Source organism: Dendropsophus ebraccatus, chromosome 5 (genome assembly GCF_027789765.1).
Source record: "Dendropsophus ebraccatus isolate aDenEbr1 chromosome 5, aDenEbr1.pat, whole genome shotgun sequence".
Taxonomy (NCBI): Eukaryota; Metazoa; Chordata; class Amphibia; order Anura; family Hylidae; genus Dendropsophus; species Dendropsophus ebraccatus.
In genome coordinates, this window is record NC_091458.1 from 64,855,535 (window position 1) to 64,880,257 (window position 24,723).

Below are 24,723 nucleotides of genomic sequence, written 5' to 3' on the forward strand. Positions count from 1 at the left end.
CCTGAGTGCAGCGGCCACTACTTCCGGGCAGCCTTAAAGTGGCAGAGCAGCCTAATTAACATCCGGCCTCTGCGGCCCTTAAGTGTACTGGGGGGGACCGGCCCGGGGGGCCCCCAGCCTTGGTGGGCCCGGGGGCGACCGCCCCCTTTGCCCCCCTCTAATTTCGCTACTGCCTTACAATCAAGAGATGACTAACTGATTGTTCTTTCATGCTGTTCTCAGAGGCCAGTAAACTGGTGATGTCATATGTGGCTGCTGTGTGCGGGAAGGGAGAAGAAGTCAATCAAGTAAAGGAGCAACTCCTACAGTCAAATCCTGTTCTGGAGGGTGAGTAGGGAAAAGTAATACAGAAAATAGCCAGTAACCATCAGCAGCCATTACTCTACACTATATTTATGGATTACTATTGATAAGATGGAGTAATAGATTGATGGGATGGAAATTTATGATTAAAAACATATATTATATCAAATCTACCATTTATATCTGAATCAGCATCAGTACCAGAGTTCAGTTTGTTTTCTGAAATACTATTTAATAAGTGTGATGTTTCCATTGAGTTTATTTGGAAATTATGTACACTATGGGGAACATTTAACAATAAAAAAAGCATATTTTTCGGCGGAAAATGACTAGATGCGAATAAATTTATTCGCAAATGGCTGTTTTGCGAATAAATATTCACATCTGGCCATTTTCCTCCCGGTACGCCAGGGGGCAGGGAGGGTGTGTGGAGGGAGCGGAAAGGGGGGCACGGACTCAGAGTCCGCATAATTTATCATTTTTTTCACCATAAAATAGACAGGAGACCTACTCCAGCCAGTTTCCTGGCGCGCGCACTGATACTGTCGGAGCTGCTGGGACATTTTTAAGTCCGGTGCAGAAAACGCCAGACTTAATAAATGTCCCCCTATGCCTCTAGGGGGCACTCATTACATTACATCACAATATCTTTGTGGACGCTTTGATTTTAGGGTAATTGGAGTGAGAGGTTTTTGTTCAGCAACATCATAAAGCTCAGAAATGTAGTTAAATTATTATTATTATTATTATTATTATTATTGTTATTATTTTTTTTTGTCTTCCAGCATTTGGAAATGCCAAAACCATTCGCAATGATAACTCCTCCAGATTTGTAAGTTCGCACTGATGAAATAAGAAGGACTGTAACAAACGGACATAATACTCCACGAGCCTACTTACTGAATTAGCTCCCAAATATTTCTTATATAATTTTCATATCATACCATTCCATGGGAATGGCTAAATACATAATATATATATATATATATATATATATATAATGTGTTAGTGTGTGTGTAGATATATATGTATTTCATTTTATCCATAAAGAGATATTTTGGAGGATAGAAATAAGACCAATAGTTTTAAGTTTTAACTATTTTTACTATAGGTGAGTGAGCTAGTAATACTGGGTCCAGACAATTGGACCATTTTCATATCGCGATTAATGCTATGATCCACCAGTCATGGCCGGATGCTAGTGAAAATCATTACATCCATGGTAAGATCAGTGTGTGATGTAAAAGTGTTAATAGTTAGTTCAGTAAAAATAGAAGATTTTTTTTTTATAGTTTGCACATATATTATTGTTATACAGAAGAGCCTGGGAACTAAAGAACATAGCACAACATGGCTTTTTTCATTCATCTTTACAGGGAAAGTACATGGATATTGAATTTGACTTTAAGGGTGATCCGGTAGGAGGTGTCATTAGTAATTGTAAGTATATTTAATCTAAGTATTCCATAACTCTGATTCTATCTATCTATCTATCTATCTATCTATCTATCTATCTATCTATCTATCTTACACTTAAAATCTATGTTCACAACAGGAAAATAAAGGCTGTCTTTCTGGACAACCATTTAGGCTCCAAAAGATGGCAAAAAGAGAGTACTGTGAAGGAGAATAAAGCCAAAACATGCTTTGCCTGTCATTTCCACTTTAAGGCTATGTTCACACTACGTAAATCTACGGCCGTAGTTCTCGCCGCAGAACTACAGCTGTAGATTTGCGGGGTGGAACATAGCATTATTTGCTATGGGATCCCGGTTCCCATACGGCGCCGCAAACAATTGACAGGTCCATTATTTGCGGACGGAATTCAATGAATTTCGCCTGCAGAAGGACCTGTAAGTTCACACAGTGAAGCGAGCGGCTCCGGCCGCTTGCTTCACTCTGTGCTATGGGAAGCTCTGATGCGGGCGCGCGCTGATGCGCCCGCATCAGAGCTCCACGGAGGAAGGATCATCCGGCCGGTACTTAAGTATGTAGTGTGAACATACGTAGTGTGAACATAGCCTAAAAAGTCATAGCTAAATGTCAGTGAGACATGCCAAAAGTATCTGCAGGTTTCCTGGGGTTTGGGGCCAATAATTGCTGCTGGCACATACCACAGGGCTAGGGTTATAAATAATGAGGGGTGGTAGATTGTACACAGAAGTACAAGGGGAGATTCCAGTGTGCACAGAAGTACAGGGGGAGATGTATATTTTACACAGAAGTACAGGGGGAGATTCCAGTGTACACAGAAGTACAGGGGGAGATGTACATTTTACACAGAAGTACAGGGGGAGATGTCCAGTGTACACAGAAGTACAGGGGGAGATGTACATTTTACACAGAAGTACAGGGGGAGATGTCCAGTGTACACAGAAGTACAGAGGGAGATGTACATTGTACACAGAAGTACAGGGGGAGATGTACATTGTACATAGAAGTACAGGGGGAGATGTACATTTTACACAGAAGTACAGGGGGAGATGTCCAGTATACACAGAAGTACAGAGGGAGATGTACATTGTACACAGAAGTACAGGGGGAGATGTACATTGTACACAGAAGTACAGGGGGAGATGTACATTGTACACAGAAGTACAGGGGGAGATGTACATTGTACACAGAAGTACAGGGGGAGATGTACATTGTACACAAAAGTACAGGGGGAGATGTCCAGTGTACACAGAAGTACAGAGGGAGATGTACATTGTACACAGAAGTACAGGAGGATGTGCACTGTACACAGAAGTACAGGGGGAGATGTACATTGTACACAGAAGTACAGGGGGAGATGTACATTGTACACAGAAGTACAGGAGAATGTGCACTGTACACAGAAGTACAGGGGGAGATGTACATTGTACACAGAAGTACAGGGGGAGTTGTACATTGTACACAGAAGTACAGGGGGAGATGTACATTGTACACAGAAGTACAGGGGGAGATGTACATTGTACACAGAAGTACAGGGGGAGATGTACATTGTACACAAAAGTACAGGGGGAGATGTCCAGTGTACACAGAAGTACAGAGGGAGATGTACATTGTACACAGAAGTACAGGAGGATGTGCACTGTACACAGAAGTACAGGGGGAGATGTACATTGTACACAGAAGTACAGGGGGAGATGTACATTGTACACAGAAGTACAGGAGGATGTGCACTGTACACAGAAGTACAGGGGGAGATGTACATTGTACACAGAAGTACAGGGGGCGTTGTACATTGTACACAGAAGTACAGGGGGAGATGTACATTGTACACAGAAGTACAGGGGGAGATGTACATTGTACACAGAAGTACAGGGGGAGATGTACATTGTACACAGAAGTACAGGGGGAGATGTACATTGTACACAGAAGTACAGGGGGAGTTGTACATTGTACACAGAAGTACAGGGGGATGTACATTGTACACAGAAGTACAGGGGGAGATGTACATTGTACACAGAAGTACAGGGGGAGATGTACATTGTACACAGAAGTACAGGGGGAGATGTACATTGTACACAGAAGTACAGGAGGATGTACACTGTACACAGAAGTACAGAGGGAGATGTACATTGTACACAGAAGTACAGGGGGAGATGTACATTGCACACAGAAGTACAGGAGGATGTACACTGTACACAGAAGTACAGAGGGAGATGTACATTGTACACAGAAGTACAGGGGGAGATGTACATTGCACACAGAAGTACAGGGGGAGATGTACATTGTACACAGAAGTACAGGGGGAGATGTACATTGTACACAGAAGTACAGGGGGAGATGTACATTGTACACAGAAGTACAGGAGGATGTACACTGTACACAGAAGTACAGAGGGAGATGTACATTGTACACAGAAGTACAGGGGGAGATGTACATTGCACACAGAAGTACAGGAGGATGTACACTGTACACAGAAGTACAGAGGGAGATGTACATTGTACACAGAAGTACAGGGGGAGATGTACATTGCACACAGAAGTACAGGGGGAGATGTACATTGTACACAGAAGTACAGGGGGAGATGTACATTGTACACAGAAGTACAGGGGGAGTTGTACATTGTACACAGAAGTACAGGAGGATGTACACTGTACACAGAAGTACAGAGGGAGATGTACATTGTACACAGAAGTACAGGGGGAGATGTACATTGTACACAGAAGTACAGGAGGATGTACACTGTACACAGAAGTACAGAGGGAGATGTACATTGTACACAGAAGTACAGGGGGAGATGTACATTGCACACAGAAGTACAGGGGGAGATGTACATTGTACACAGAAGTACAGGGGGAGATGTACATTGTACACAGAAGTACAGGGGGAGTTGTACATTGTACACAGAAGTACAGGCGGAGATGTCCAGTGTACACAGAAGTACAGGGGGAGATGTCCAGTGTACACAGAAGTACAGAGGGAGATGTCCAGTGTACACAGAAGTACAGGGGGAGATGTACATTGTACACAGAAGTACAGGGGGAGATGTTCATTGTACACAGAAGTACAGGAGGAGATGTATAGTGTACACAGAAGTACAGGGGGAGATGTACATTGTACACAGAAGTACAGGGGGAGATGTAAATTGTACACAGAAGTACAGGGGGAGATGTACATTGTACACAGAAGTACAGGGGGAGATGTACATTGTACACAGAAGTACAGGGGGAGATGTACATTGTACACAGAAGTACAGGGGGAGATGTACATTGTACACAGAAGTACAGGGGGATGTACATTGTACACAGAAGTACAGGGGGATATGTATAGTGTACACAGAGGTACAGGGGGAGATGTATAGTGTACACAGAAGTACATGGGGGGTGTACAGTATACACAGAAGTACAGGGGGATGTACAGTGTTCACTGAAGTACAGGGGCAGAGAACATTTTCCTTAGTCATGGAACATGCATGACTTGAACTTGGGTATGCTTAACTCTTCTTCCTGTCTTTTTGTCTGTATGTATTCTGTGTTATAACTTTATATTCACAAGTGTCACTTTCCTGTTCCCATCTCAAATATTATTATTCTAGGAGGGTTCACAGCAGGAATTCTCAAACTTCCTGCTCAATGTGACAACAGTTATTTTCCTTACATTTATCTAATGTATCACTGTTAAGGCAATAGATGAAAGGCATTAAAGAGCACACACAGGGAGGGAGGATGGATCCCTGAGGTCACAGCTGCATATTGTCTGACCCAGGCCTGGAATGTTCCAACTCAAATTTTAATTCATTCTTTTGCTTTGGTTCAGCTCTTCTGTAAAATCTTATTGCAGATTATTGGGCACTTACATTACTTTATCGCTTTCTTGCATAACTGACATTGAGTGAACAAAGAGGCTACTACTGAATATTACTTTTTTTCTTCACAAATAGTAGTCAGAAAACATCTGCTTTGATTTATTTCTTAGAGAGCATAATTCACTAGTGACAATAGTATGCTTTAAATATTATTATTATTATTATTATTATTATTAATAATAATAATAATAATAATAATAATAATGTCATATTTTCTGTAAAGCCCATGGACCTTCAGTTTATAGATCCTGGGCAAACACTTATTTATATTTTCTTCCTACATTGCTCAGACCTTCTGGAGAAGTCACGGGTGGTAAAACATGTCAAAGGGGAAAGAAACTTCCATATATTCTACCAGTTGCTGGCTGGAGGAGGTGCCCAGTTGCTAGGTAAGGCTATTAGAATAATTAATTACTCTATTATAATAAACATTTTACTTAAAGGCAAACTATCAGCAGGTTAGAAACATCTTGATTTGATCGTGCTTTTTGGTGCACTGGAGGCGGGACCCCAGCCATCCCGCACCTTCTAATAAATATTCATCCAGTGCTGTGCAGTGATGAGCGCCAGAGCGACATCAATGCATAGTGTCGTATATATATTACAAGGGGCAGGCCAGCAAGGACAGATCAGTGCATGGAGGGCTGTAGCCCCACCCCCAGTGCACCAAAGTACCTAATAGCATGTGAAATAAACAAGGAATATCCACAAAATGGTGCTGAGGATGAAGGTAAGAATATTACCTTCATCCTTAGCTTCCCGTGTACTATAGGGACATTTAAAAAGTAAAAAAAGGAACCCCCCCCCCAGTTTATATCAATTCACCATTAACCAAATAATAAAAGGGCTTGTTTAAAGAAAACATGATAAGATTTGACATACAAAGAACAATAAGTTCCCTCTAGGCCAAAAACAAGGAATTGTATGGGTATGTCTTGCATCACAGGCAAAAAGACAAATTTGGCCAGCTCTCCTACAACACTATTCACACTAGGCAGGAGCATGTTGCTATGGCTGAAATTGCAAATACATAAAAACACACTGTTGCATCATCTTAGAGATTGGTGGCATGATGATACATCTAGATTTTGGGTTCATGTGAACTGATTTTACTATTGACACAGGGTTGCCACTGTATTTACTAGGAAGTCATTTTCCACATTACTTTCTGATTTGTATTTCCATTGGGACCCGAGGTGGTTGCTAAGCAGAGATAGCTATAAATGCAACCATTCTGAAATTTTGTTGGTGTTCAAAGCTCATCGTTACTGCATTTACATGTCAGGGGTGATTCCATTATATACCTCTGATGCGAGACTACAAAATAGCCTATGGCAAATGTACAGTATATAGTGGCAGTCCTCACCCATAAATATCCTGTTCAGCTGCCCGGCTGTGAGACGACAGAAAGGAGAGCCGTGCAAATGTCCTGCAGCCTTTACAAAACACAGCTACAAACACACGTAGCAGGACAGTCTAGTCTGTGCAAGTCCCACCATCTCTAGCCAGTACCACTGCAAACCTGCTCATACCGGGCACCCACAGGGAGCAATAGAGGAGGTACGAGAGGCAGTGCTGATATGGAAGGACTGTGTGCTCACACTGATAAGTCCCTCCACCAGGCGCCTGTTGCTAGATTTGGGGGGTTTATTACCTTCGCAGTCACTCTGAAGCAGCCAGAGACCCTGCACAGAGTCCCAGGATTCAGTGGTCTCCGGCTGCTTTTATCTCAGAGGCCTGTGACATATAGCCTCACATTATGGCCCAGATTTATCAAAGGGTGTAAAATATAGACTGGTGCTAACTGCCCACAGCAACCAATCACAGCTCCTCTATCATTTTACCAGAGCTGAAAGCTGAGCTGTGATTGGTTGCTGTGGGCAGTTAGCACCAGTCTATACTTTACACCCTTTGATAAATCTCCCCCTACATGTACACAATTTTTAATTATTACCAATTAATAATAAACGATCACATATGAGAGCTTTTGGGAATGACCTGGAATTGTTTATCATGATGATGCGTTTACATGGACCGATAATTCGCCCAATCGAACGATTAACAATTTTGAAGTAACAATGTCTTTTTTATAACGATTAGACGGAACGATATATCTTTTGGAAAAATCGTTATTGCGATCGTTTTAAGATCGCTTAAGCCTATCTCACACATAGGGTGAATCGGTGAAAGACTGTTTACACTAAGCGATCTGCGAATTTTTAGCGAACGACCAGCAACGATTTGAGAACATGTTGAAAGATCAAAATGAACGATTTCTCGTTCATCGCTTGCTTATTCACTGTGTTTACACGAGCCGATTATCGCTCAAATGCGATCGTTATCACGAAAATTTGAACGATAATTGTTCCGTGTAAACGCACCATAACACACAGAACTATAGTTGTTATCGTTACTACGATCATTTACTTCTTCTGATCCCAGCAAAAGAATGAACAATGTGTACTATTAGCGGAAATTTAGCGCACGATTAACAATGATTTTAAGGTCAGCTTACAAGCTGCGACCAAAGACACACAAGCGATTTTCCGATCGTTGCCTGCAAATACACAAAGCGATTATTGTTAAAATTCGAACAATATAATGATTTTTTGCACAATAATCATCTGTGTAATAGGGCCCTAAAGCTTGCCCAGGTACAGTGCTGCACCATAGTTGTCTCAGAACTGCAGTCAGTGCAGTGAGGTCTTGTTCTGAAGCTCCTATTCATTTTAATAGGAGCCTCAGAGCAGGACTGCATAAAAAAAGTAACATTTCATTTTTTTTCCTGCATGGTTTCTGTTTCCTATTGAAATCAATGCAAGACTTTTTTGGTTGAAATCATATTTTTTGACATGTAAATTGGTGCAGTTTTCACGAACGGTGGAACAATACTGTTATTGACCAGGTGACTTAGACTTTCAACATGCTATAACATTTCATCCCACTGCCTAAGCACATTAATAAATCTTGTTGGGTGTGAAATACCGTACAGTGCATTAAACCCTATGAAGGAAATTTTGCAAATTGTCTATAAAATCATTGGATTAGACTTATTGGAGAATTTATAATACATACATTCATTTGTGTTTTTAAACAAATTAACGGATATATTGTATTTTTGTTTGCAGAACAACTAAAACTGGCTCCAGATTGTACCAAGTATTTGTACCTGAACAAGGACGCAAGCAGTTTGACTGGCATGAATGATGCAGAGAACTTTAAAACTGTTAAGGTACATGTGCCATAACGTCTTCTAAGTTTAGTAGACTCATCTGAACATATAGCATTACCACAAAATGAAGACCTCTGTCTTTTCACTATGTTATATGACTTTGTTAACTGGAAATATTTATTGTAAAACTGGAGAATAACATTGAATCCAGCTGAATGTTTTTATATTCTTTACAGAACGCCATGAAAATTATTGGATTTTCAGATTCTGAAGTGACCTCCATTCTGCAAATTGTTGCAGTTGTTCTGAAACTGGGAAATATTGAAATAAAGGGCCAGTTTCAGTCCAATGGAATGGCCTCCTGCTATATCCCAGATACAAAGGGTAAGAGATAAAAACATTCATCATACAATATACTTAGATGTCTCACTCTCTGAATGAGGAACACATATTAGTTTAGTAGTTATAAACAGTTAGAGAATATGAGCTGATTCCCTGGTTAGTTCCAGCTTTGTTACATCATTCATATGAATATAAGATGGGGGTTGTGTAATCTCTAGTTATCAGATGTGTAGGTTCTGCAATCCTCGATTATTCCCCCGACAGTCTAATATTGTTAAAATGTTTTTATAAGCAGAGGTCCGCATTTACCCCATTATGAATACAGGGGAAAGAGGTGCTGCAGTCCTGGGGCACAGGGCATCCTCATACATGCCTCATACTGTCCTGCAATGAATACAGTATATTATATACAGTATACAGTGGTGCCTTGGATTACGAGCATAATTCGTTCCGGGACTGTGCTTGTAATCCAAATCCACTCTTAAACCAAAGCAAATTTTCCCATAAGAATTCATAGAAATTCAGACAATTGGTTCCACACCCCAAAATAATGATTTATTATTCTGAATAACATGTAAAACTAATGAAACAAACATTCAGAAACAGCAGAATATGTGATATTATTAGTTACTGTACAGTAATGGAGAGGATGGAAAACACCAGGGCTGACAGAGACTGCAGGGAGCATGAAGGAATGAGCAGGGCAGATATGGGCACAGTATAGCAGCGCTCTCTGTCCAGGAAGAGAGGGGTTACAGCTATGCAGAGATTACCCCCACAGTCCTGTCTGTCCCCTGATGCAAGCCCCAGCCTGAAGTGGATCTGCTATGATTTGGAAGGTGAGGGAGACTTCTTGGGTCAGAGTACAGGGCTGTAGACCCCGCTATGCAGGCCATGCCCATCCTCCACTCGCGCTCCCAACCAGTACAGGGAGCTCTTAAACCAAAGCAATGCTCTTAAACCAAGTCACAATTTTGAAAAACTGTGAGCTCTCAAACCAAAACGTTCTTAAACCAAGTTACTCTTAAACCAAGGTACCACTGTATATTGCTCCTCTCTTCCTCTTCTATTTTATTTTCACTTTTGTGACCTGGCTTTTACATTTGATCAATACAGCGTATAAGGGTGGGGGTCTAGGATAGTGCGGACAGGTTTGCACAGCACCCAGTTACTTGCCATGATCCTATATATAAACGACCTGGCTGTTTCACGCTCTTACTTCACCTTCCAGATATCAAGGAGATCAGCTCACTTATTGGTCTTGATGCGTCTACATTGGAAAATGCATTCAGTGTCCGTACTGTAGAAGCTAAACAAGAGAAGGTGGTGACTACACTGACTTCAGCTCAAGTAAGGAAAAAAGGGGGAAAAAATTGTGACTTCAATGTTGTGTTGCTAATTTTTCAGTGGGTGGGGCCAATCCAGAGAGATGGGGCCACTATCGGCTCATACCTGGCATGTATTTCACCTTGTGGGGCATGGGCATCCAATGATAGACTAACTTTATTAGGAGGTGTGTGCCATTAAATACATTTGGCACCTTTTGCCCTTGTGTTGTTTATCATCTATGCTGCATACATGTTCTTAGGCTGTGTACTGCATTGTTACTTGATGAACATTTGCTGGCCTCCACATAACCACCATAAAGTATCTATATACATGTGAAGTTAGGGATAAGCGCACCTTGAGCATGGTTAAGTCCGATCATTCAGTATTTCAATACCAGTGGCGGAAAAAGTTGGATACAGCTCTATGGAGTCTGGGCCATTGACTGTATCTATGTTTTCCCAATTTCTTCATCCACTGGTTTCAAATGCCGAACAATCGGACTTGAGCATGCTGGAGCTGCGCTCATCCCTAGTAAAGATTGTATACACTGCAGATTTTTTGCCTTTTTGTTACCAATTTTCCAAGATTAACTTCTATTGGGAATTTAAAATCTGCACCAAATTCCTTTACATAATTTGTTATTGTTTTAGGGAATGTACGCAAGAGATGCCTTGGCAAAGAACATGTATGACCGGCTCTTCAGCTGGCTGGTGCAGAGGATTAATGAAAGTATAAAGGTTGGTCCCATGTCTTTTTTGCTAAAAAAATAAATAAATGAATAAATAAATAATAAATAAGTACAGGCTATTACATACAGTATACATTCTATTCATGGCATTCTATTTTTACGTTGTATTGAACTTATGTTTGTATATGATATGTAAATGTATCTATAATTCATTAGTGTATTCCCATTAAGGTCTTTTTACCCATGATCACCCATGACCCACATCAGTTATAGAGCTTTTATGCTTTGTTTAGTGTAATGTAGGGATTATCCAGAAAAACATGGCCGCTCACTTCCAAAGACAGCACCATTCTTGTCTCTAGTTTGGGTGTGGTTGTGCAGCTCAGTTCTATTGAAGTGAATGGAGAGGAATTGTAATACCCCACAAAACCTGGGGACAGGGGTAGTGATGATTTGCAAGAAAGTAGCTGTGCTTTTTCTAATCCTGGATAACACCTTGGTTTACAGCATGTTACACATATAACTATTATCTATCTATATTAATGTTTTAACTATAGTTATTCTTGACGTATTTGTTGGACATGTTTTAGATTGTTACATTAATCTGTCTTTCTCTGCCAGGTGTCGGAGTTCCAGGGGAAGAAGGTGATGGGAGTGCTGGATATTTATGGATTTGAGATCTTAGAGGTAAGTGGGATGGAAAACATGGCTACAGTTTACCAAGCTTTGACAAATGCAGCTGAGCCACCAATGTTACACTTCTTCAATTTTGGAGAGGTTTTCTCACAATGGGGTTTTCTAAAATTTCTGTAGGAATAACAGAGCCCCAAATGAATATTCATTAGAAGAGGAGGACCAGCTGGGCTGATTGGTGCACTGAGGGTAATAATCCCGCCCCCAGTGCACCAAACTACCTATATCTAATAAACTACAAAGTTCCGCAAAACAGCACTGAGGATCAAAGTAAGAAACATAACAGCAAGTTAGATGGTTCCAACCTGCTAATAGTTTCCCTTTAAAGGAAACCTGTCACCCCCCGTGCCGGGGTGACACCCATCCGACCCCCGCAGTGGAGCATCATATACTTACCCCTTCCTCGAAGTCCCGCTCCTGCCGCTGAGCTATCGCCGTCGGAAGCTGTGCACGCGCTCACCAGAGATGAGTCCGACGCTTATAGAGAATGACTGCTCCAGTCATTCTCTATTTCTAACTGCTGACACTGTTAGATAGCTGATAAGCCAAGGAGACACACAGTTTTTTTTATATATTTATTTGGGCTACTAGAACATAGAAAAATGCTTTTATTCTCCAGTAAAATGTGTCAGACAGGCTTTCCTAAGCACCAGATCTTCTGAGGGCTGTAACATCTCAGGTAGGGTCAGGTGTGGGAGGGGTGGTTAGGAGGTGTTCTAGCTTGCAGCAGACACTTTCACTGGAGAATAAAGGCATTTTTCTATGTTCTGGATGCATGAATGGATATATGAAAGGTATTATGTTGTCCTAACAGCTATCTAACAGAGTCGGCAGTTTGGAACATTAATTGCATCTGAGTCACTTTAATCTGCCAAGTGCTTTCACATTGTGATGACTAAGTCAATAAGGCCTGAGTTCACGTGAGTTATAAACAAATTTATAACCTATAAAAAACTGTTCCATAAACACGCTGAGGTTTTCATATCAATCCTCATTTGAAATTTTATATTATTATTACTTTTTATACGTTTTGGGAAGCTGTCAGTCAGGGATTGTACAGAACAAGGAAGTAAGATTAAGACCAGAGATAGAGTTGGGTGTTAAATAGGCAGTTTTGAAAACCAGAAGGATAGATCATTAACAAATGACCCTTAGATGTCCGGGGACATAACATTTTCTATATATGTCTAGTGGTACATTAAGATAAAAAAAAAATCATACTCACTTTCTTCGATCCCTCACAGCTGTGGTTTTGCTGTGTCCTGTTTTCCGCTTGTCATCCCTATTAGTTCTAGGATGAGTCATCCCAGCAGGGACTGTCCAAATGCTAGCTGCTAATGGTGTGTTTACACAGGCAGATTTATCTGACAGATTTTTGAAGCCAAAGCCAGGCACAGACCATAAACAGGGAATGGGTCATAGAGAAAAGACTGAGATTTCTCCTTTTCAAATCCATTGCTGGTTTTGGCTTCCAAAGTCTGTCAGATAAATCTGCCTGTGTAAACGCACCATAACTAAGTCAGGTCAATTCTTGCGGCCAATGATTGACTGAGTGGGAAGTTCCTGTTCCTGATGGCTCGCCGTGAAACTAGGAAGAATTGGTAACGAGTGGGGAGCAGAAGATGGCTACACAGCAGCAGTGGGAGGGTGGGGTAAGTATGACTTATTTCTTATATTTAAGATAACCCCTTCCTTTATGGTGCAGATCATGGAACATTGCTTTGCTATAGCTGTAATTACTTTGCTTTTTATTAACAGGACAACAGCTTTGAGCAGTTTATTATTAATTACTGTAATGAAAAGCTGCAGCAGATCTTTATTCAGATGACTCTGAAAGAAGAGCAGGAGGAATACGATAGAGAGGTAACCTGCCAGTCTAATCACATTTCCTCGTTTTAACACTGTTGCACTGCTATTAAGGTATCTCTGGTCCTGACAGAATAAAACTTGTCTGTAAGCAAAGGGGATAGTTAGGGTGTAGTCATGTCCCATTTGTTGCAGATTTTCTTGAAAATCAGGTCTATTTATCTGAATGGGGGTTTTTTTTGGCAGGAAGCAAATTGATTTCTGCTGCTTCAACTGACATCAATGGAGCAGTAGATGTGCGACATGATAATTTACCCTTATGCAGAAAAATAGAAAGGCATAAGTTTTTCAATGCTAAAACCATATCATTTCATTGTTTAAATGTATCAGCAAATATACTCTTCTTTCATTCTTATAAATATAAGTCACCAAACATCTGGGGGGACATTTATGAAGACTGGTGTACTTGTATGTCTTAAATAAAGCCCTGCCCCCCTTTTTCCCGGCCAGATTTATTAAGAGGTGCATGCCTCTTAGTAAAGCTGGCGGGGCCATTAGGCAGATTTCTACACCAGCTTAGAGCACGCCACGACTTCTCCCCGCATTGGCGCCCCCCCCCCTCCTGCCTCCCATTAGGCAAGTGGGGGATATGGCTGGAGTACACCAGGGAGAAGGGGCGAATCTGACCCTTTTCCATAGTGTATGCCAGGGGTGCATGTTGGTAAATGTGCCCCTAGGTGTTTAAATCTGTTATTGTCAGTGCACTAGTGAGTCTTTTTCTGGGATTTGGATGATCCTTCCTGCCAATTCAGGCGGGCTGTTTAAAAATCAATCTAAAATTACATTTTATATGTGAGTGATATGGTACTTTTGCAATAGGTAACACTCCTGATTTCCTTGTTTCACTTAATACATAACTAACATTTGGTTGTCCAAAGATCACAGTTTGGATGGACCATTGCACACCATTCAGTGTTTCCTTTTGTGTAGAAGAAAAGCTCAGATGATGAAGAATTTACCATAGATGTCATACAAGCTAGATGCCTCAGTAGAGATCAAGCCAGATACAAACCCATATAAAATTGCCACTGCCATAGGACATGTCAATGTGAATCTCAGTAACATTCTTCTTGTGGTTTGCACTGGGGTATGCAGTGTTTATAGCGGGACGGGACGGGGGGGGGGGGGGGGGGCGGGACAGTAAGGAAGGTATCTCTCTAACTTACTTTATAGTAACTTTATTTTATTTAGGAACCAGAACATAATATAAACCTGTACATATTATGCTTTGTGTCTCACATTCTTCTTATTTTTATTTAAGGGGATCGAATGGACCCGAATTACCTTTTTTGACAATGGGATAATCTGTAATCTCATAGAGGATGTAAGTAATAAATTAAATATAGCATCAAAAAAGGATAAACAGAGTTGTGCTATTCTTAAATGTTGGTTCCTCTGTAGGGTCACAGCCACATACTTCAGTCCTGGCCATAAGAACATAAAATACTTGGCCCACATAGTATTGAGTTATATACACTCACATTATTCTATGGGGGTGGTTTGCAGTTTCTTAATCCATGTTCTTGTATTACACCCATTATACACATTATATACTGTATGTGAAGGGTTACAAACTAGACATGTTCTAATAGTTATAAATGAATCCTTATGGCAGAATACAAATGGAATACTAGCAGTACTGGATGAAGAGTGCCTGCGCCCAGGAAATGTCTCTGATGCCACCTTCCTTACCAAGCTTGGACAAAGGTTCAAAAACCATAAGCACTTTGCGAGCAAGACCACCCAGAATGATAAACGTATCACAGATGCAACTTTATCTGATAAATCTTTCCGAATAGAACACTACGCTGGTCAGGTAAGAAATGTTATATTTAGCGCTGTCCTGAACAAGCCTTATAACTACATGTTACTAAAGCAGAGGTTACAGATGCCACAGAAAAGTCTTTATCTATGCAGAAGCAAAGATGAGATTGCAGTGCAAGGTAAATATACATTAAAGCGAATGTACCATCAGGTACATTTGCTTCCAGTGTAGCATATTAATAGAACAGCGCCCGTGCTGGGAAGGCAGTGCAGCGGTCTTTTTTTTAAAACCACAGCCTGGTTCCCGCGCACAGCGCCAGGCTATTACTGGGCGCAAGCCTGGGCTGAAGCACTGAAGGGGGCTAGCACACCCCCAGTGAGAGAAAATCCCCACCCCTCTGTGATTCAGCTCCATTGATTCTAATGGAGCAGCGTCATAGAAGGGTGGGGGTTTCCTCCCACTAGGGCGGGCCGGCCCTTCTCCAATGCTTCAGCCCCCGCCCGGTGCCAGTGAATAGAACAGCGTCGTACACGGGAAGCGGGCCGTGGTTCAAAAAAAGGATGGTACATTCACTTTAAGTATCATGTCTTGAGATGTTCTTTAGAGGTTGACAAAATGCAACTGTTTTGAAATACCTGTGTTTCGCACAGGTAACATACAGCACAGATGGGTTTTTGGACAAGAACAATGATCTACTCTACAGAGACCTGTCCCAGGCTATGTGGAAGGCAAAGCATGTACTGCTGAAATCTCTTTTCCCAGAAGGAGATCCAAAGAATAGTTCTCTTAAACGTCCACCTACCGTTGGCTTCCAGTTCAAAGGCTCGGTATCGACTCTTATGAAGAATCTGTATGCTAAGAATCCCAATTATATCAGGTGACTGCTGTATTAACTATAGACAACTGAGAAGCTGCTTTATCTACATTTCATTTAATATATTATCATAGTGTGCCGATAACATTGCGATAATCTCATTTGCTTTAGACTGAACTATTTTGCCCAATTTCAAAGCAAAGGTTACATGGAAGCCCACATAATTAATTTTAAAGGGGTTGGCCACCTTATAGTAAAATTATTAGTAACTGTACTCACTGCACTTATTGACTGCAGCTCCCTGTGTACCTCATAGAGCTAAAATCAGACTCCCCTCCTCCAGGCTGTGCTGTCCTGCTTTGTGGTGATTCTGTCCATAAGATGGAGTGGCATGTGACCATGCTCTGCCCCAATGTGTCTTACATTGAGCCTGTATATGCCTACTGTGGACACTGGGGTGCGGAGAATGGTCACATGCACCTCCATGTCGGTCATCTTATGGACAGAATCACCACAAAGCAGGACAGCACAGCCTGAAGGAGCGGAGTCTGATTTTAGCTCATTTTACACAGGGAGCTGCTGTCAGTAAGTGCAGTGAGAACAGTTACTTATACTGTACACTAAACAAATTTACTATAAAGTGTTCAACCCCTTTAAATAATTGAATAACTACTAATATCTTTTAAGTAACTACATATGTTTTATTTGGCAGTTTTGAATATACTATTCTAGTTGTGGTCATTGCCTCTTTTCTCCAAGTTTATGGTTAATTATTTTCCCCCTTTCAGTCTCTCCGACTCTTCACTCTCCTGTTTTTTTCCTCCTGTATTTATATTTATTGTATATAATGTGTACCACCAAAACAGGTGTTTGAAGCCTAATGGCACAAAAAAAGCCTCCTTGTTTGATGACACCCTTGTCAAGACACAGGTCCGCTATCTAGGGCTGCTGGAGAATGTCAGAGTGCGTCGGGCTGGATACGCTTACAGACAAGAGTACAAGTCTTTTCTGGAACGGTACAAGATGCTGAGTAGACAGACTTGGCCCAAGTGGGGAGGAGACGCAAGGTAAGATTATATGGAATCAGCATGATCTACAGTACTAAAGAGGAGATGTACTTGTATTATAGGTATCAATCATGGAGTTTTTATCAGATCTACATATAAATAGGTATATAATTATGCTGCAGGTGTCAGTGCACTGGCAATGCCATATGAAATATATCCATAGTATTAACCCCTTAAAGAGAACCAATCATGGCCGAAATTCCAAAAATTTTTTTTTGCTAATTAGCTGTACATTTAAATTTTATTAATATTTGCAAATACACTTAATTATTTTTATAACTGTATTTTTGAGATATACACACTTTACTTTCCTTTTGAAAAGAGCCGGCGCGAGACAGGAAGCTCCTGTCATGCAGAGCGGCAGCAATGCTGGGGGCGCCGCCATATTGATGACGTCATTTTGCGTTCCACCGCTGGAACGCAAGTGACTAAATTAAGATGGCGGCGCCCGGCAGCGGACAAGAGGATTGGGTAAAGTATAAGATACAGACTGCAAAGGCAGTCTGTATCTTCATAAATAGACAAAATGAAGATACAGACTGCCTTTGCAGTCTGTATCTTATACTTTACCTCATCCTCTTGTTCGGTACAGCAAGGCCGGCCGCCGCCATCTTGAATACGTCACTTGCGTTCCAGCAGTGGAACGCAAAGTGACGTCATCAAGATGGCGGCACCGGCCTTGCTCCACCGGAACAAGTGGATTAGGTAAAGTATAAGATACAGACTGCAAATGCAGTCTGTATCTTCATAAATAGACTTCATAAAGATACAGACTGCATTTGCAGTCTGTATCTTATACTTTACCTACTCCTTTGTTCCGATGTAGTAATGCCGGCCGCCGCCATCTTGATGAGGTCACGCTGGAACGCACGTGCGTTCCAGCGTGACGTCATCAAGATGGCGGCGCCCCGGCATTACTACACCGAAGAAGAGGATTAGGTAAAGAATAAGATACAGACTGCAAAGGCAGTCTGTATCTTCAGGAATAGACTTAGGGAGAGAGGACCTGTAATAATAGGGACAGTGATTTTTAGGTGATAGGTTCTCTTTAAGGACAGAGCCTGAAATGGCCTTAATGACAGAGACAAATTTTATGAATATGACCAGTGTCACTTTATTCATTAATAACTTCGGGATGCTTTTACCTATCCGGCTGATTCTGAGACTGTTTTCTCGTGACATATTGTACTTTACATTTCTGGTAAATTGGAGTCGATACTCATAACGAATCTTTATGAAAAAAACCCAAATAATGTGAAAAAATGTGAAAAACTGCATTTTTCCAACTTTGAAACTTTTTTGCGTATACAGAAAGTGGTTATACCACATAAATTATATATTAAATAGCATTAGCAACATGTCTACTTTATGTTGGCGGCATTTATTAAACGATCTTTCATTTTTTTTTAGACAATAGGAAGCTTAAAACATTAGCAGCAAATTTCCAAATTTTCAGTAAAATTTCAAAATCAGATATTTTTAGGGACCTGTTCAGGTTTAAAGTGTATTTGAGGGGCCTGTATGTTAGAAAACACCACAAAGCACCCCATTTCAGAAACTGCACCCCCCACACTCTGCAAAAGCATATCCAGAAAGTGTTTTAACCCTTTAGGGGAGTCACAGAAATAAAAGCCAAGTGTGTAAGAAATTTGAAAATTTTAATTTTCTGTGCAGAGATTTTATTGTAATCCAATATTTTTCATAATTATAAACCTATTACCAGAGAAATGCACCCCAATAATTATTACCCCGTTTCTGCAGTTTATAGAAATACCCCATATGTGGCCCGATTGCGCTATTTGACGCAACCACAAGCCTCAGATACAAAGGAGCGCCTAGTGAATTTCAACGCCTCCGTTATATTTGGTCATTTTTGACTGTACCACTTCAGGTTGGCAGAGGCTCTGGGGTGCCAAAACCTGAAAAAGACCCCTAAAGGGACACCATTTAGAAAACTACACCCCTCAAGGAATGTAACAAGGGGTGCGGTGAGCATTTGGACCCCACAGGTGCTTCACAGATTTTCCGAACAATATGGCGTGAAAAAAGAAAAATTTATTTTTTACACTAAAACGTTGTTCTAGCCTTCAATTTTTCATTTTCTTAAAGGGATAAGAAGAAAAAAAAGACAAAAAATGTGTAGCGCAGTTTCTCCCGAGTACGGAAATACCCCACATGTGGCAATAAAGTGCCAAGGGGGCGCAGGACGAGCCTCCAAAGGGAAGGAGCGCCAATTGGCTTTTGGAAGCTGAATTTCACTGGAAAGGATTTCAAGGGCCATGTCGCATTTACAGAGCCCTCGTGCTGCCAAGACACTGGAAACCCCCCACGAGTGACCCCATTCTGGAAACTACACCCCTCAAGGAATCTAACAAGGGGCACAGTGAGCATATGGACCCCACTGGTGACGGGCACAAATGTGGAACAATGTGACGTAAAAGTAAAAAATTTCATTTTTTCACTTTCATGGCACAAATGTGCACGTCATCAAGGGGTCCATATCCTCACTGCACCCCTTGTTAGATTCCTTGAGGGGTGCAGTTTCCAGAATGGGGTCACTTGTGGGGGGTTTCCAGTGTTTTGGCAGCACGAGGGCTCTGTAAATGCGACATGGCGTTCATCATCCATTCTAGCCAAATCCAACCTCCAAAATCCAAATGGCGCTCCTTCCCTTCGGAGGCTTGCCCTGCGCCCACATGGCGCTTTATGTCCACATGTGGGGTATTTACGGACTCGGGGGAAATTGCTCTACACATATTGTGTGTTTTTTTCTCTTTTAACCCCTTGTGAAAATGATAAATTCATTGTTCCACATTTGTGCCCGTCACCAGTGGGGTTCATATGCTCACTAAACCCCTTGTTACATTCCTTGAGGGGTGCAGTTTCCATAATGGGGTCACTTGTGGGGGGTTTCAACTGTCTTGGCAACACAGAGGCCTTTTGAATGCAACATGGCCCCTCGAAATCCATTCCATCCAAATCCAGCCTTCAAAAACCAAATGGCGCTCCTTCCCTTCGGAGGCTTACCCTGCAACCGCATGGCGCTTTATGTCCACATGTGTGGTATTTCCGTACTCAGGGGAAATTGCTCTACACATTTATTGTTTTTTTTTATCTTTTAGCCCCTTGTGAAAATGAAAAAATCATGACAAGATTAATGATTTAGAGTAAAAATTTTACAAAAATTACACTAAATGTTGGTCTAGCCTTGATTTTTTCCATTTCCACAAGGGGTTAAAAAAGAAAATGAACACAAAACGTGTAGGGTAGTTTCCCCTGAGTACGAAAATACCCCACATGTGGGCATAATGTGCCATATGGGCACAGGGCAAGCCACCAAAGGGACAGAGCGCCATTTAGAGGCTGGAATGGAGGATGAAGGCCATGTCACAACTACAAAGCTCCTGTGCTGCCAGGTCAGTAGAAACCCCCGACAAGTCACCTCATTCTAGAAACTACACCCCATAAGGAATCTAACAAGGGGTGCAGTGAGGATATGGACCCCACTGGTGACAGTCACTTACGTAGAATGTGCCGAGAAAATAAAAAATACCATTTTTTTTATTTTCACGTCCCAAATGTGGCCGTCACCAGGGGGCCATATCCCCGCTGCCCCCCTTGTTAGATTCCTTATGGGGTGTAGTTTCCAGAATGGGGTCACTTGTGGGGGGTTTCTACTGTCCTGGCCGCACAGAGGCTTTGTAATTGCATCATGGCATCCTCTAATGGGAATGGCGGCCATACCTACTTAGCTGGGGAAAAAGGGACAATTCTAATTTATTTGGGGGTATTAGGCCAACTATTGGTTTATAAGGTTGGAAATGACAGGTGTCCATCAAATTCTATCTGTGTTGATCCAGAGGAAGGCAAAAAACCCTCGTGAGGCAGACGACAGTAGCTTTATCACAGGGGAAAAATTCCTTCCCGACTCCATATTGGCGATCAGAATAATCTCTGGATCAACGTGACCCCTGAAATAGGAATAAGGGACAGAATTTAGATAATGTAGAACTCCAATGACGTGTGGTGCGCCTTGGAGCGATCCTGTATGCAGAGGCCGGGGGGATCAGGACAGGTGTCACACTGGAAAATGGTGTCCTTCCTGATCCCCCTGTTACGCCACACTCTGCACTTCTTCTGGGGTCTCCTGTTCTCCAGTGTGGGGGACGTCACCTGGAAAATGTTGTCCTGGTGCGATACGGGGTCCTTCATATCCAGAAGCGCTGGGTCCGCTATATGGCTGCTAAATATTAGGGCTTTATTACTGCTTCTGATATTTTCGTATTGTGCCGCAAGCTACAGTAGCTCGGGCAGTGACGGACCGGAAGAGGGGGTGCTGGTATAAAAGTTATCCCCGTACAGGTGGTAACCTTTATAAAGCAGTGGGAAGATCAGTTCCCGGACGATCTTCCCACTTGTTCCAAGGATGGGGGGGGGGGGGAGGGGGCATCTGGGGGCATCTGGGGGCTGCATTCGGGTGTCCCTTCCTACATACACTCTAAGGGTACGTGCACACTGCGGAATCGCGACAGATAATCCTTTGTGCATTTTGCAGTTGGCACCCTCCGGCGGACTGATGCAGGCGCGCGTCTCCGTCCGTGTCATAGACTCCATTCTATGCACGGGCGGATTCCGCTCTCCGTCCAACGTATTCATTCTTTGGATGGACGACGGAATCCGCCCGTGCATAGAATGGAGTCTATGACACGGGTAGAGACATGCGCCCGCATCAGTCCGCCAGCGGGTGCCAGCTGCGGAATGCACAAAGGGTTATCCTTCGCCATTCCGCAGTGTGCACGTACCCTAAATCTGTAAGTGTACCCTGAGGTACGCTCACAGAGTTTGTAGAATTTCACACCATACAGTGATCTCTTATTGGGACGGTACTGGCGGAAAAGACGTGTCTGGGGGGCAGCGTACGCTACGCTACCCCCAGACACGTCACCGGATGATGAGGAGGATGAGGATGAATGGAGGAAAGAAGGATCCCCCCATTCATCCTCACTGGCTGTTTCGGTGTCGGAGGCAATAATAACGTATCCCTCTGACGCCGAAAACACCCTGGGGGCCATCTTTATACGGGGATTGGTATATGGGGTATGTAGTGGTGTAGTGTCAAACTTTATTCAATGTAGTGTGGTGTAATGTAGTGTTTTTTTACGTGTTTTTTTACAGTAAGTATAAAAAAAAAACCTACGCCAACAAAGGAGTTGCTGATAAATGCCGCACTTATGTGCGGCACTTATCAGCAGACCGTGGCAGTAGAATATAGAAAAAAACACCCTACGCCAAAAAGGAGGAGTTGCTGATTAGCAGCGCACTTTCGTGCGATGCTGATCAACACTCAGCGGCGATAGGGTGCGGAAAATAGAAAAAAAAAAATTTGGAAAAAAAAACAAACTTTTTCTACATTCTGAACATCCCTGTAGCTGCTGATAAGTGTATTACACATATCAGCCGCTAGAGGGCAGCAGAGCGCAAATTCCGGAAAATGACGAGGCTGGAGCCGAAAATAGCAGAAAGAAGACGACGGGGACCGCCGGAAAGACCCGAAGACCGAACGGAATGACGGAGGACGCCGCGAACCCGGAAGACGCCGATCAGGACCCCGGGACAGGTGAGTAATGTACAAATACCTGCTCTGGACCCCTCAGCTCAGGGCAGGTATTTTTTATTTTGTGGGACTCTGATCGCCGTGCCACCGGCCCGATCGCCGTGAACGGCCGGCCGGCCGTTCACGCCGATCGGGCCGGTGGCACGGTGACCACCATTACTTTTTACAGTAATGGCGGTCGGTGCCGTCCTCGGACAGCACCGACCGCCATTTTTTTCCAGGTCATCGGGTCACCGATGACCCGGAAAGGTTCCGATCGCCGCTATTGGCTGATCTGAATTGATCAGCCTATAGCGGCGATCGTAAGCACCCCCGTGCCGAGAAGCTAAGATGGCCTGCTATGATTTATAGCAGGCCATCTTCCCCGATCGCTGTGTGCGAACACGCAGCGATCGGGGAAACATCGGGCGTAAATTTACGCCCTGATGCGCCAAGTACCAGGGCGCGAGGGCGTAAGTTTACGCCCGATGTCGTTAAGGGGTTAATATTGGTACCAACTGACGCCAAAGTATCAAGCTGTAGCTTTTTGACTTTGTGATATACTTTTCTATTAGGTGTCTAGCTATAATTTGAATTGACTTTTGATTTTCATTTCAGAGAACGTTCTACTAGGATTTTCGCTCTAATATTTACTCTCTGTTTTGTGATAGGAGTGGGGTAGAGAGCATGTTAAAAGACCCAGAAGTCAATATTGCAAGTGAGGAACTTGCATTTGGAAGAACAAAACTATTTATCAGGACCCCAAGCACAGTATGTATCGCTTTCTAGTTAATGTGCACACAGGTATAATCTGCTACTCTAATATGATAACAAAAATAAAAAAAGTAAAAATGATAAAAAAGAAAAAAAACATGCTGTATCATACAAAGCCAGTTATGTAGATGTGTATACATACTGTCCTTCCTTTAGATGATATTTAGTGCATATATTACTGCAGGGTCCTTGCAAAAAAAATATTTTAGCACTTAAAATATGTGAGCGGCTCTAAACTGCACTATATAGTTATAATCATTAGTATATTTTTTGGTCTATATGACCCATTTTAATATAACTATTTCATGTGTCCACTATAATATTTTTTTATACTTGAAAAACTGCTTCAGAGCCTGCTATATTTTAGTTTTTGCTACCCAATTTCAGTCTCAAGGGCACAAGAGACTAGTAGTGTACTCGCAGCTCACACACTACTACTGTGTGTTGTTAAATATTTATTTTAAAAAATAAACTAGTGAAGTCACTTACATTGGAGAATTATCAAGCAGTCTTTGGCTATGTTCACACAATGTTTTTTCCTCTCCATTTTTGAAAAGCAAAAATAACATCCATCATTTTGAGTTTAAAATGACGTCTGCTATTTTGCAGTTTGGCCTCCCGTCAGTGCAATGACGGCTACTGGTACATTATCCCAGGTCAGGTGGACTAATTGGCCTTTGGCTGTGTCTTTAATTGAAAAGTCTATTGAATTTAATAGTAAAAACAGTGAAAGGACGGTGAAAAAAGAAAAACTTTGTGTGAACAACTAAAAAATAACGTCCACTGGTTGCAAAAGATGACTGAAAATAATTGACATGATCATTATTTTGCCATTCGCGCAGGCAATGTCATTTTGGACGTCCGTCATTCTATTGATTTCAATGCATTGCACTGAATTTAATTACATTGCAGAAATAGAAAAGGCAGCCACCTTTTTTTTTTCATTGACGCTTTATGAACATAGTCTTACAGTAAGAATGTCATCAACTGGAGTAGGGATCAGTGTTTAGAGTAGTGTTTC

The 24,723-nt window shown here is 42.1% G+C and overlaps 1 protein-coding gene across 2 annotated transcripts in view; it reads left to right on the plus strand.

The window, feature by feature from the left end:
- MYO1A (myosin IA) overlaps positions 1–24,723 on the plus strand; it is a 58,374-nt gene that overhangs the window by 23,259 nt on the left and 10,392 nt on the right. For both annotated transcript variants that reach the window (XM_069970397.1, XM_069970398.1), the window contains exons 5-19: positions 223–327; positions 1,089–1,135; positions 1,680–1,743; positions 5,890–5,988; positions 8,728–8,831; positions 9,008–9,155; positions 10,345–10,463; positions 11,093–11,179; positions 11,752–11,817; positions 13,582–13,686; positions 14,951–15,013; positions 15,305–15,505; positions 16,105–16,331; positions 17,135–17,335; positions 23,600–23,699. In XM_069970397.1, the coding sequence (XP_069826498.1) occupies positions 223–327; positions 1,089–1,135; positions 1,680–1,743; positions 5,890–5,988; positions 8,728–8,831; positions 9,008–9,155; positions 10,345–10,463; positions 11,093–11,179; positions 11,752–11,817; positions 13,582–13,686; positions 14,951–15,013; positions 15,305–15,505; positions 16,105–16,331; positions 17,135–17,335; positions 23,600–23,699 (1,736 nt within the window). The remainder of the gene's footprint in view (positions 1–222; positions 328–1,088; positions 1,136–1,679; positions 1,744–5,889; positions 5,989–8,727; positions 8,832–9,007; positions 9,156–10,344; positions 10,464–11,092; positions 11,180–11,751; positions 11,818–13,581; positions 13,687–14,950; positions 15,014–15,304; positions 15,506–16,104; positions 16,332–17,134; positions 17,336–23,599; positions 23,700–24,723) is intronic.